This window comes from Echinops telfairi, unplaced genomic scaffold (assembly GCF_000313985.2).
Source record: "Echinops telfairi isolate 266 unplaced genomic scaffold, ASM31398v2 ScPeMD7_25;HRSCAF=90, whole genome shotgun sequence".
NCBI classification, from domain to species: Eukaryota; Metazoa; Chordata; class Mammalia; order Afrosoricida; family Tenrecidae; genus Echinops; species Echinops telfairi.
Genome location: NW_022103922.1, coordinates 856,336 through 869,102, shown reverse-complemented (window position 1 = coordinate 869,102; position 12,767 = coordinate 856,336). Strand labels below are relative to the sequence as shown.

At 66.6% G+C, this 12,767-nt stretch overlaps 3 protein-coding genes across 3 annotated transcripts in view; all 3 read left to right on the top strand.

The window, feature by feature from the left end:
- Positions 1–1,722, top strand: part of AJM1 (apical junction component 1 homolog) — a 6,970-nt gene extending 5,248 nt beyond the window's left edge. Inside the window, exon 4 of the mRNA XM_045289346.1 lies at positions 27–1,722. Within this exon, the coding sequence (XP_045145281.1) occupies positions 27–313 (287 nt within the window). The 3' untranslated portion in view covers positions 314–1,722. The remainder of the gene's footprint in view (positions 1–26) is intronic.
- A 525-nt stretch (positions 1,723–2,247) lies between these two features.
- Positions 2,248–3,401, top strand: PHPT1 (phosphohistidine phosphatase 1). Its single transcript, XM_004714435.2, has 3 exons — positions 2,248–2,433; positions 2,752–2,876; positions 3,205–3,401. Exons 1-3 carry the CDS (start codon positions 2,274–2,276, stop codon positions 3,295–3,297), a joined length of 378 nt encoding a protein of 125 aa, XP_004714492.1. The 5' UTR covers positions 2,248–2,273; the 3' UTR covers positions 3,298–3,401.
- A 944-nt stretch (positions 3,402–4,345) lies between these two features.
- Positions 4,346–11,738, top strand: MAMDC4 (MAM domain containing 4). The gene is made up of 27 exons (XM_013007698.2): positions 4,346–4,391; positions 4,636–4,740; positions 4,942–5,115; positions 5,202–5,327; positions 5,470–5,600; positions 5,685–5,769; positions 5,893–6,018; positions 6,247–6,384; positions 6,466–6,554; positions 6,634–6,807; positions 6,932–7,016; positions 7,088–7,264; positions 7,550–7,641; positions 7,750–7,912; positions 8,419–8,535; positions 8,624–8,758; positions 8,830–8,960; positions 9,186–9,405; positions 9,487–9,624; positions 9,711–9,829; positions 9,906–9,996; positions 10,104–10,250; positions 10,376–10,510; positions 10,595–10,722; positions 10,800–10,908; positions 11,203–11,390; positions 11,565–11,738. The coding sequence occupies exons 1-27, from the start codon at positions 4,346–4,348 to the stop codon at positions 11,604–11,606; spliced, it is 3,411 nt and encodes a 1,136-aa protein (XP_012863152.1). The 3' UTR covers positions 11,607–11,738.
- Positions 11,739–12,767: the final 1,029 nt, after the last annotated feature.

Here is a 12,767-nt window from a genome sequence, read left to right as displayed (position 1 = left end):
GATCCTGACGCCTCCTCCCGGCACAGCGGGCCTGGACCAGGACGGTGAGGCTGGCCGCCGAGCGCGCGAGGTAGCCTTCATTCACATCCAGCGAGAGCTGCGCCTGCGCGGCGTCTTCCTGCGCCACGAGTTCCCCCGCGTCTACGAACAGCTCTGTGAGTTCGTGGAGGCCAACCGGCGCTTCACGCCCACCACCATCTACCCCACCGACCGGCGTACGGGCCGGCCGTTCATGTGCATGATCATGGCCGCCTCTGAGCCGCGCGCGCTTGACTGGGTGGCCAGCGCCAACGTGCTAGACGACCTGATGTGAGCCTCAGGGCGTGCCAGCCCGCTAGAGCCCTGCCGCGGCTCCGACGCCCAGGCCCCTTCGACTTCCCCGGGGTCGCTTTAGGGTGTCCCCCGGCTGCGCCCACCCACCCAAGCCCCTCCCCGAGCCCGTCTTCCCAGGCTCCAACCCCACTTCCGCACTCCTGCCCGCCAACGCAGGCCCCGCCTCTTCTATCCGAAGACCTCTCACCAGACGCCCATACCCCCTTCTTACTGGTCATCTCGACCCAGCGTGCCCCAGGGCCTCCGAGCCGGTCCTCAGCCGGTTGGTGCTCCCCGCGGGAGGCGGGGTGGCCTGAGGACTCACCGGCCCTGCTTTCAAGTAGACGAGGGCACTACCACACAGACCCTGTGTCCAGAACACGGATCTCAGACCCAGGGGTCTGAGGACTCGCTCTTCCAGGAGCCTGGCACTGACCAAAGCCCAGGGTGCCCGGCCCCCATAGTTCAGAGCAGGACAGGGGGGCCGGTCGCACCTAACCAGGATCTGGCATGTCGTGACCGCCTCGGTGTGGAAGGTGACCTATTGCTGAGCCTTTTTTCATGCGACAACACCTGCAGTAGCTTGGCGATGCCCTGCGGGGCACATGGTGCTGTCTGCTGGTCCCGGCCCTGACCTCCAGGACTGAGACCAAGTCTGGCCCTCATGTGGGCAATCCTGTATCCTACTGTCCCTTCGATTTCTGCATTACGTCCACCCTGGCCTGGGCCTGCAGGGTGAGGGGGGGAAACAACTGGTACAGGCGGAGATCTTAAGGCCACTGCAGGCTACACGCAGTCAGAGGGCAGGAGGCCAAGGCAGGGAAAACAAGAGTGAACCAGCAGGGCCTGGAGTCAGTTCAGGCGCCAACACCAGGGACAGTGACAGGGTATATCCCTGACACCCACTGCAGGCATACGTGCGAAGGATGATGGTCCAGGATGTAACAGGGTGGGGCCACAGATGCCAGTGAAGCCAGGCAACAGATGCGGGACAGACAGCTAGTTGGCCAGGCTGGGGATCTGATCCCACAGTCGCTAGGAGGCCAGAGCCTGACCTCAGCCCCACCCTCAGGAGCTTAGGGCTCAGAGGATCCACGGAGGGCAGTGGTGACCCCAGAGGGGATGACTCCAGGCCATGGAGGGGTGAGACCTGGAGTCCTGACAGATCTTTGTGAATGACCACACCCACCCCGCACTCCCCCAAAAAACGCCTTCCTGTGGTCTTCTCCCCGTGTCTCCGCCCGCGGGTCCTGCACTTGTTCCACGAGCTCCTTTGCATGGGCCCTGCCGGCCCGCCTCCACCCCCCCGGGGTCCTCTACCTTCCACCCCCTCGCCCGAGGGTCAGGCTGGAGCGATTGTGCCCAGAGGGCAGGCGCTTTCGAACTGAGTAAACTAGAAATTGAATGTAACCCTTGCTGCCTCCTTGCACGGGATAGGGGGCGCGCAGAGCGAGGGTGGGACCCGGACATCACGGGGGACAGGGGTGCGCTCTGAGCCAGGAGGTGCGAACAGCGCCCTGGGAGTGTCCCTGGACCGCAGGGGGTGGGGAATCCTGGCGCGTTTCTCGGGCCCCAGAGAGCCTCCGTCCCTCGTCCCAGTCTCATATGCTGCCAGTCCCCTCCAGAGGCGCTTGTCAGCCACCCCCGCGGCATCTCTTACAACAGGGAGAGAACGTCTCTAATCGGCTGGATTTAACCATTGCCCCCTCTAGGTTTCCTCGTTCCCCTTTAAGTGGGAATAGCGTAGCCCCGAGGCTGGTAGGAGCCGTGTTGCGATTGGCTAGGCTGCGCTCAGGTCCGCAGTACGATTGGCTGACGCGACGAAACCCAAGCAGCATCTCCCCCCACGTGATTGGTCACGGCTCTCCCAGAGCCCGCCCTCTGCACCGCCGACGACGACCCAGTTCGGGAGGGGGCAGGAGCTACAGAAGCTGGGTTGGGGGGGGCGAGCGCCGGCGAAAATGGCGGCGGCGGGCCTCGCCGAGATTCCCGATGTGGACATCGACCCAGACGGCGTCTTCAAATACGTGTTGATTCGAGTCCACACGGTGCCGCCCTCCGACGCCCAAGCGGCGGAGAGCAAGGAGATCGTGCGCGGCTACAAGTGGGCCGAGTACCACGGTGAGGGCGGGGCCGGCGCTTGGCGGGGATTGAGACTGAGGGAGCGGAAGGGGCGGGGCCGGAAGGGGCGGGCTCTGACGCACTTGGGCGGGGCTGAAGGTAGCCTGGGCGTGGTCGGCGTCAGGGGGCGGGGCCGAGCGTCCCGGTGGCTCTGAGCACCTGGCCGTCGGCCCTGGAGGAGAGGGGAGGGGCTGGGACCCCGCGGGCCTCCCGGTCCAGACTACCACCTAGTAAGGGGGCTTCCGGGCGTGCGGACTGAGTTACGCTCCGAGTGGGGGTGCGCCTGGCCTCGGGGTTCTGACCTCGGCTCCCTTCCAGCCGACATCTACGACAAGGTGTCGGGGGAGATACAGAGACGGGGCTTGGACTGCGAGTGCCTGGGTGGCGGACGCATCTCCCACCAGAGCCAGGACAAGAAGATCCACGTGTACGGCTACTCCATGGTGAGCCTGTGCCGGGTACACCTGGGCCCGCGCAGCTCGTGACCCCTGGCTGCCCTGGCAGACACAGACGTTGGTCCATCGCCAGCCTCACCTGCTGGGCTGAGCGTGCCCCTCCCTTCCCACAAGCCCCCACCACACCCAGCCTGGCCATGCTGAGTGCCCTCAGGAAGATGCTTCGGGTCTGCTCCCCACAGAGGCTCCTGGTGCCAGGAGACCCCCCCCCCCCCACCAAGCAAGGGGCCCAGCAGGAGCTCTGCCACCCCCTCCCAATGGGGCCGGGCCATGGCAACTGGAGGGCCTGGTGTCAGCGCCTTTCCCCCCTCTCCAGGGCTACGGGCGCGCTCAGCACTCCATCTCCACAGAGAAAATCAAGTCCAAGTACCCCGACTACGAGGTCACCTGGGCAGACGACGGCTACTGAAGGCCGGGCCCCACCACCGCCCCCACACCCAGACCAGACCAACCTCGCCTCGATGTCCAGTCTGGCCCCAGGGTCACCGTGCGCAAATTAAAGTGTTGTCTTTCTGCCTGTCTCCTGGACTGTGTCTGGGTCCACTGGCCCCACCCAGCCCCCAGGGCCCCAGACAGGGCAGGGGAGGGAGAGGAGAGGGTCTGATAGGTGCACATTCAGCCCTTTGGGGTCTGATAAGAGCCAGCGATGGGCCTCTCTCGGCCCCGTTTACAACCTGATTGCCCTCTGGAAGGTGCTGTCCCAAGGACATCAGGGAGAGGCATAGGGGTCAGTGCGGGCCCCACTGGCTGCTGTTGGGGAACCTGATCCCAGGCCACGTGAGGGTCCTTCATGTCTGTCCTGAGGGTACAGACAGGAAGCCCCACCCAGAGCTCACGTGGAACAGTGAGGCCAAAAGGCAGCAGCACATCTGTGGCCTCACCTGTCCCTGACCGCCTGCCCACAGGGGCTAAGGGGGATACGGTGGGAGGTCAGGGTGCCCTTGGCACAGACCTACAGGCGGGGCTTGATACTGGGGCATCTGGGATCCTTGGCCAGTCCTTGGCAGTGGGTGGTCCCAGTCTGCACCCACCACAGCTTCCATGGCCTCCCCACCAGACTGGAGCCTTCCGGCCAGCAGCAAACCACACCCAGCTACTTGCCACATGCTGACTAAGTGAACCAGCCTTGGTATGTGGTGTGCAGGGCTAGGGGCCCAGCAGGGGCATGGGGTAGGCTTGGGATTTGCACCGGCTGGGGCCTGACCTTGGCCCCTGGGTGTGGCGGGTGCCCTCGTGGCTGCAGCAGCTGAAGTTTCTGCCCACCACCTACCCAGATCACAGTTCATTGGACCCCACTAGGTTCCCATAGGGCCTCCGCCAACCAGGCGGGGTTGGACCCTGGTCAGGGGGCCCCCCAAGGACCCGATACCTGGGTGTGGGCATCAGCAGCAGTGACCTAGAGGGCGGGCCCACTCTAGCAGTCCCATACCAGGGCGAGCCTCGCTCCCTCACCCAGCATGCGGCAGACCAGCCACCTTCTAGCTGCCCTGACCCTGCTCTCGGGTGAGTTGGCGTCCACTCCCTGCAGCGGGGCTGGGTGGGCATAAGGCAAAGGCCAGACCCACCCACCCCAGGGGTCTCCAAGTCCTGAGCCTCCCTGCTGGAGAGGTGACCTCACCCCTACCTCCCTGAGCCCAGGATGAAAGGCAGAAGTGGAGGGTGCCCCTTCAGCACCCCAGACCATCTGGGGGTTCCCAGGACCAAGGAGCCCATCTGCCCTCCAGCCACTGATGGCTTCTGTCAGCAGGAACCGTAGGCTGGGCCTGGGTCCCCAGCCACTGCTGGAGCTCCCCGGAAGCCGTGTGCAACTTCGTGTGTGACTGCAGAGACTGTTCTGATGAAATGCACTGCGGTGAGGGGGCGCTGAGGCAGTGTAGGGTGCTGAGACGGGATGGGTGCTGAAGCAGCAGGGGTCTGAGGTAGTGTGGGGTGCTGAGATGGGGTTGAGGCAGTGTGGGCGTTGGGCAGCGGGAGAGGGGGATGAGACTGGGGGCGCTAAAGCAGCACAGTGAGGGGGTACAGGAACCCTCGCAGCTGCTGACCCTCCCTCCAGGATTCCATGGGGCTGCCCCCAGCCCGGGTGGCCCCTTCACCTGCGACTTCGAGCGGGACGTGTGTGGCTGGCAGGATGTCAGCACCTCGGGGTACCGCTGGCTGCGGGACCGGGCTGGCGCAGCGCTGCAGGGACCTGGTGCACGCGCCGACCACACACTGGGCACCGACCTGGGTGAGGCCTAGCGCCCCAGGCTACCTACCCCACCACACCACACCCTGCCCTGCCTCGCCCAGCTCCTTACCCTCTCCTCTGGTCAGGCTGGTATGTGGCTGTGGACACCCACCGTGGGAAGGAGGTGTCCACAGCGACCCTGCGCTCGCCCCTCCTGCACCAGGCGGCAGCCTCCTGCCAGATCCGCCTCTGGTTTCACGCAGCCTTGGGAGGTGGGCACACCTGACCGGACGGGGTGGGTACCCGGGGTGGGGGAGGATGGCAGGTCCCAAGAGGGCTTGGCAGGCCTGGGGGAGGGCAGGGTCCCGGGAAGGGTTGAGCTGGGGCCCAGGCTGCCCAGGACCCCTGCCCTAGATGTGGCGGAGCTGCGGCTGGAACTGAGTCACGGCATGGAGACTATGAAGCTGTGGCAGAGCTCAGGGCCCTGGAACCCCGGCTGGCAGGAGCTGGAGGTGGCCACAGGCCGCATCAGGGGTGACTTCCGGGTGAGCTGGGAGTAGCCTGACCGGAGTGGGGAGGGGGTGTCAGGCTGGACCTGGTTCAGGACCTAATGCTGTCGCTGCCCTTAGGTGACCTTCTCAGCCACACGAAACGCCACCCACAGAGGCGCGGTGGCTTTAGACGACGTGGAGTTCCGGGCCTGCGGGTTGCCCAGTAAGCCCCCTGCCCTGTGGGATGCCCCCTCAGTCCTGTCTGCTCCCTGCTCAGACCCTCTCTGCACCCCTCCAGACTGGACCCCAGGGGCCTGGGCCAGGCTGACAGGTGCCCCTCCCTCAGTCCCCACAGCCAGCTGCCCTCTGGGGCAGCACCACTGCCAGAATAAGGCCTGTGTGGGGCCCCAGCAGCGGTGTGACGGGGAGGACAACTGTGGGGACGACTCTGATGAGGACCCGGCCACCTGCAGTGAGGCTGGGGGCCTGCAGGGAGGCTGGGGGCCTGCAGGGAGGCTGGGGGCCTGCAGGGAGGCTGGCTTCAAGACCTGGTTGTTCTGAGGCTGCATCCACAGCCACAGTCAGAGCCGTGGGCTACGGGGACCAGCTTGGGCTATAGGCCAGGCTGGATGATGTACTTGGGTTCGAGGCTGGGAGGCCCTGCTCAGGGACCCCAGGCTCACTCCACCACCCACCCCAGGCCACTACACGGCCACCAACTTTGAGACCAGCCTGGGTCCATGGAACCGCTCCGAGGGCTGGTCCTGGAACCACAGCCTCATGGACCTCGATCACACTGCCTGGCCACGCCGGGACCACAGCCGGAACAGTGCAAAGGGTAAGCACCCACCAGGGAAGCTATGCCCCCCCACCCGGTCCCCGCCTCCCACCTGCCCAGTCCATGGCTACCCTTCCCCAGGCTCCTTCCTGATCACCACGGCCCAGTCCAGCACACCAGCTCTCCTGCTCAGCCCCAAGCTCCAGGCCACGGGCACCCGCTCCTGCACGGTGAGACAGCGGGTGAGCAGGGTCACCACGGCTGGTCAGACGCTGGGTTGCGCAGCCCTGACTCCAGCTCTGTCCCCAGCTGGTCCTCTATTACTACATGCATGGCTCTGAGGCCGGCAGCCTCCATCTGTCCCTGCAGCCTCAGGCCCCCGGGGCCTCCCAGGCCCCTGTCCTGCTGCGGAGCCGTCACGGGGAGCTGGGGGACATCTGGGTCCGGGACCAGGTGGACATCCAGAGCACCCACCCCTTCCAAGTGAGGACCAGAGGGGAGGGACTGTGCGGCAGGGGGCAGGCAGGGTGGGAGGTGACCTGGGGCTGGGGGGAGGGAGTGCAGGGTGAGGAAAGGGTGCAGGACACCCCAACCTTTCTGTCTCCAGATCCTGCTCAGCGGGCAGACGGGCCCAGGGGGCGTCGTGGGTTTAGATGACCTTATCCTGTCGGATGGCTGCACCCCAGCCCCAGGTAAGCCTGCCTCCCCTCCCCCAAATGCTCCCTGCCCCACCCCCCAGCCTGACCCCGCTCTACCTCCGCAGAGCCAGCCACCCTGCAGGCGCCACCTCCTGAGTCCTGGGCTGCAGCCCCACTGCCCCCCAAGACCAGGGCCTTGTGTGAGCCTGGGCACCTCTCCTGTGGGGACCTGTGCGTACCCCCCGAGCAGTTGTGTGACTTCCAGCAGCAGTGTCCGGAGGGCGAGGATGAGCGGCAGTGTGGTGAGGGGCCCAGGTCCTGGAGGGTAGGGCCAGTGATTCCCCATGGCTTGGCCACATGGGGGGTGGGTCCCCGGAGCTGCCTGGGTGGGAGGGTCCTCAGAAACAGAAGGGGTCCTGGAATCTAGGTTGGGTGGGGGTCCCCAGGAACAGGGTTGAGCATGGACCCCAGAGCTGAGGTCCCTGGGACTGCCTGAGTGGGGTTCCTGGGAGCCAGGTTGGGTGTGGGGTGCCCAGGGCTGGGCTGGGTGGGGGTCCCGAGCACCCTCAGCACTGGCTGCTCGACAGGCACCACGGACCTGGAAGCTTCAGCGGGGGGCTGGGAGGACATCAGCGTGGGCCAGCTACAGTGGCAGAGGCTGATGGCCCAGGACAGTGGGGTTCCTACGGGTGAGACCAGAGTAATCCCCACTTCCAGCCCCCCCTCCCCACCCCTGCCCACCGTGGGAAGAGTTCCTGGAGTCTCCCAGGGACCCCCCGTGGGGCAGGGCTCTAACAGGGTGCTCCTCTCACCCCCAGGGCACTTCCTGTCCCTGCAGAGGGCCTGGGGTCAGCTGTCGGTCCCTGCTCGGGTCACCACACCAGCCCTGGGCCCTTCTGGCCCTGCCTGTGAGCTCCACTTGGCCTACTACTTCCAGGGTCACCCCCAAGGTACAGGCAGGGTGTGGGGCTCCCAGGAGGGAGGGCGGGCCCAGAACCCGAGTACATGAACCTGCCCCGCCCACAGGGCTGCTGGCGCTGGTCGTGGTGGAGGGCGGCTTCCGGGAGCTGGTGTGGAGCGCCTCCTCGGGTAGCAGCGCTGGGGCCTGGCGAGCACACACAGTCCCCCTCGGGGCTCGCCAGCGGCCCTTCCGGGTGAGGAGGGCAGCCTGGCACAGGGGCTTGGGTGTGGAGAGCTGAGCTCAGGAGCACTGTGTGACTGCCGCCCCTCCCCTCCCCGGTAAAGCTGGAGTTTGTCGCCCTGGTGGACCTGGATGCCCCCGGCCAGCAGGGTGCTGGCGTGGACAACGTGACCCTGAGGGGCTGCAGCCCCACAGTGACCACAGAGAAAGACCGAGGTGCTCCCTCTGCTTGGCCCCGCCACACACCCCCGTCCTGCCCACCCCTGTCGGCCAGGGGGCTGGGTGGCGAGCTGACCTTCCTTGGCTCACTTCCAGAGGTCTCCTGTAACTTCGAGCGGGACATGTGTGGCTGGCACGTCGGCCACCTCACAGACGCCCACTGGCGCCGGCTCGAGAGCCGCGGCCCTGGCTACGACCACACGACGGGCCGAGGTAGGGTAGGGCGGGGCCTCCTGCAGCTGGGCACCCTCCCTGTGGCCCGGGGCCGCGCCCGTGGCCCACTGTCCTGGTCCGCGCACAGGCCACTTCCTGTACCTGGACCCCGCGGAGCCCCTGGCAAGGGGCCCTGGGGCCCACCTGCTCACCAAGCTCCAGACGCCGGCGGCCCCCACGGAGTGCCTGTCTTTCTGGTACCACCTCCACGGGCCCCAGATTGGTGCGTGACACCGGATACCCGGGGGGGGGGGCGGGGGCGGGGCTGGTTCCCGACCACACCCCTCTCTCCAGGCACGCTGCGGCTGGCCTTGCGGCAGGAAGGGGCAGGGGAGACAGTCCTGTGGTCACGCTCAGGCTCTCAGGGCAACCAGTGGCACCAAGCCTGGGCCACCCTCACCCACCAGCCTGACTCCAAGTACCAGGTGGGGCCGTCTGACTCGAACAAGGGACATTGGGCCCGGCTGCTAATGCTCCTCCTCCACACTGGTCCCTCCCCCAGGGGACCCCGCCCCCATGGCAGCCCCTCCCCCGTAGCCCCTTCCTAAGGAACCCTCCTCTGGCTGGCCCCTTCCCCACAGCTGAGCGCTGGCCCCTAGCCGTAGGTACGGTGCTAAGGGGACCCTGCTGGCCAACCCCTGTGTTACTAGCTGCTGTTCGAGGGCCTGCGGGACGGCTTCCTAGGCAGCATGGGCCTGGACGACTTGGCGGTGCGGCCCGGCCCCTGCTGGGCCCCCAGGCGCTGCTCCTTCGAGGACTCCACCTGCGGCTTCTCCACGGGCGGCCAGGGCCTCTGGAGGCGGCAGACCAATGCCACAGGCCAGGCTGTGCAAGGTCCCCACGTAGACCACACCACGGAGACCGCACGAGGTTGACCACAGACAGGGGCTCTGATGGGCTTCAGGGAGCTGGGCTGCCACATGGCAATGCTAACGTTGACACTGCCCCCAGGGCACTACATGGTGGTGGACCTGAGCCCCCAGGCCTTATCCCAGGGCCACGCGGCTTTCTTGACCTCTGAGGAGCACAGGCCTCTGGCTCAGCCCGCCTGCCTGACCTTCTGGTACCACCTGAGCCTCCGTAGCCCAGGTGAGGAGCCGGGCCAGGGTGCAGGGAGCATCTGGCCACACTCAGGGCTGGCCCTAGGGCAGGACTGACTGCCGCCCCACCTGCAGGTACCTTGCGGGTCCACGTGGAAGAGCGGCAGCGACAACAGGTGCTCCTCGTCAGCGCCCATGGCGGGCCAGCCTGGCGCCTGGGCAACGTCGATGTGCAGGCCCATGGGGCCTGGCGGGTGAGTGGGCAGCACGGCCGGGCAGGCGTGGCGGGCAGGGCCAGCTCCAGGCTCAGCACCCTGCTTCTGTCCGTAGGTGGTGTTTGAGGCTGAGGCTGCCCGAGTGCAGGGTGCTTACATAGCACTGGACGACCTGTCTCTTCATGATGGGCCCTGCCCTCGGCCAGGTGGGCGCATCCCTGCCCCACCCGCCCCACTACCCTAGGGGACAGGCAGATGGTGGGTGGGGGCGAGTTGCTGCCGGAGGGACAGTTTCCGCCAAACCTCTGAACAGCATCCTGCGACTTCGAGTTCGGTCTGTGTGGCTGGAGCAGTCAGCCCTGGCCGGGTCTGGGAGGCTACAGCTGGGATTGGAGCAGCGGGGCCACGCCCTCCCGGTACGCCCAGCCCCCCGTGGACCACACCCTGGGCACCGAGACAGGTGAGCCCTGTTGGGCATGATGGGTTGGGGCCAAGCCTGGGAGGGTAGGGCCCAGGAGACAGAGCGCTCCCCCAGCCCCCGCAGCCGCTGGAGGGTGGGCACCTCGCTGCCCTGTCTTGTCCCAGGCCACTTCATCTACTTCGAAACCAGCGTGCTGGGCCCTGGAGGCCAGGCGGCCTTGCTGCGCAGCGAGCCGCTCCCCGCCACCGAGGGCTCCTGCCTCCGCTTCTGGTACCACATGGGCTTCCCGGAGCACTTCTGTAAGCGCGGTGGGCCAGCAGGGCCGGTGGGGGGGGGGGGGACGGCCTGCGTCCGCGCCCCTGACCCCCTCCCCCCGCCCGCAGACCAGGGGAAGCTGCGTGTGCTCCTGAGCAGCGCCAGGGGCCAGCTGGCCGTGTGGGGCGCCGGCGGGCACGAGCGGAACCAGTGGCTCCCGGGGCAAGTGGAGGTGGTCAGCCCCGAGGAGTTCCAGGTGAGGCAGGCGGCTGGGCGCGGCGGGGCGGGGCGGGGCGCTCCTCGGGTTCCGCTCAGCACTGCTCTGGACTTCAGGTCCTATTTGAAGCTACCCTTGGCGGCCAGCCCACCCTGGGGCCTATTGCTCTGGACGACATCGAGTATCTGACGGGCCAGCCCTGCCAGCAGTCCGTACCCAGCCAGGGTGAGAGCAAGCCCCCCCAGACCTCCGCGAAGCCTATCTTGTCTGCCCGGCCCTCCCCTCCCCTCTCTGACCGCTCTTGAATTCTCCGCTCACTAGCGCCACCCTTGGCAGCCGCCTGGGCTAGGGCGATCCCAAGGCCCTCCACATACCCTCTCCCACCCTCCCCAGGACCCCCGCAGAGGGAGGAGCCGCGGGCCCATCCCAGTCCTCTCCCCGGAGTGTCTGGAAAGGGTAGGACCCATCAAGCGGGGCCCCAGAGGTAGGGGCTCAGGCCCGTCTATGTCTGGCCGGCAGGGGACAGGCCTGTGCCCGTGTCGGTGCCGGCGGCAGTAGGCGGTGCCCTCCTGTTCCTGGTGCTCCTGGTGCTCCTGGCACTAGCAGGAAGGGACTGGCTGCGGAGGAGAGGGGGCTGCCCTTTCTTGGGGCATCGGGAAGCGGCCACAGCCCCCGCCACCGGCTTCAGCAACATTCTCTTCAATGCGGTAGGGCGGTGGGGCGGTTTGGCAGGGCAGGGACAAACTGCCTGGGGGGGCTGGCTGAGAGGGCGAGGGCTGACCACCTCTCTCCTCCGTGGTGGGGGTGGGGGTGCAGGGAGGCACCACTTGGAGGCTCTGGATGAGCATCTAGGGGAATGACCCCGGCCCCCTTCCTCTTAGGACAGTGTCACGCTCCCGACGCCTGTCACCAGCGACCAGTAGCCCCTGGATCTCCAGGCAACTTCTGCTGGGTGCCCAGGCCAGGTGTGGGCGTGGGCGGCTGGGGCAGCACTGCGATTCCACTGGTCCCTCTCCCATCTCTGGCCCAAGCCCCCAATAAAGACCTCGCTGTCCTCCCGCAGGCTGGCAGGCTGTTCCTCTATCCCAGCCCTTCCTCCAGTTAGCAGTCGGGTGGGAGAGCCAGGCCACAGGGTAGACTGGGCCAGGCAGGAGGACCTGGGACACACACCCACTGCCCGTCAAGCTCCCTTAGACTGCCCCCCATGGTCTCCTATGGGCACTCTATTACAAAGCCCATCAGCCCCTGTGGGTCCCAGGCAGCAGGCCTCTGCTCAGTCCTCGCTGCCCAGGGGAGCTGCCTCCGCCCATCCCGTGGCCCCGGGGCCTCCCCAAGGTCAGGTGCACCTGTCAGCCTGGATGGGGGCAAGTCCTGATGGGCCACTCCTACTTCCCCAAGAGTCAAGAGTGGGGCCCCAGGTGGTCACGGAGCTGAGTGGGGGAGAGCCCTGGGCAGTTAATGATCTACCGCGGCCCAAAGGGAAGAACAAGTGTTCATGAGCGTCTGTCTGTCTGCCAACTCAAAGGGAGGAGCCAGCAGACAGGCAAAGCCTGCCGCCCACTCAGGTCACCCACTCACACAGGGGCAGGGCCATCTGGATTGGTAGGAACAAAACAGGACAGAGAGCCAGAAACTTTGCAAGGTTTTGTTTGAGACGGCAGGTGTGGGGGAGGGGTCCCCGGTGGCCTGGCGTCCCGAGCCGCTGGCCAGTGAAGGGACACAAAGCCCGTCGGTCGGGAGCCCCTGGACAGGAGCAGCGGACACCGGATTCGAGGCTTTGTGCTCACTTCCCCCTCGGGCCCTTCTCGATGGGAGTCCCGATGTCCTTGCCCCGCAACTTGAGGCCTGTGGGGACACCAGCTGGTGACTGACCAGTTCCCCTAGCCCACGACAGTGGTCCCTGGCCCCAGCTGGCTCTCCAGTACCTCGGCCTTCCCCTCGACTCTACCCCCATGACTCTGCAGCCCAACTTCAAGGAACTCCAAGAAGGCAGGGGGCCCTCTCACCACCACACACCAACATACTCTTCCCCTCCCAGTATCTCAAGAACTTGACCCTTGGCTCCTCTCAGGAACTTCCAATAG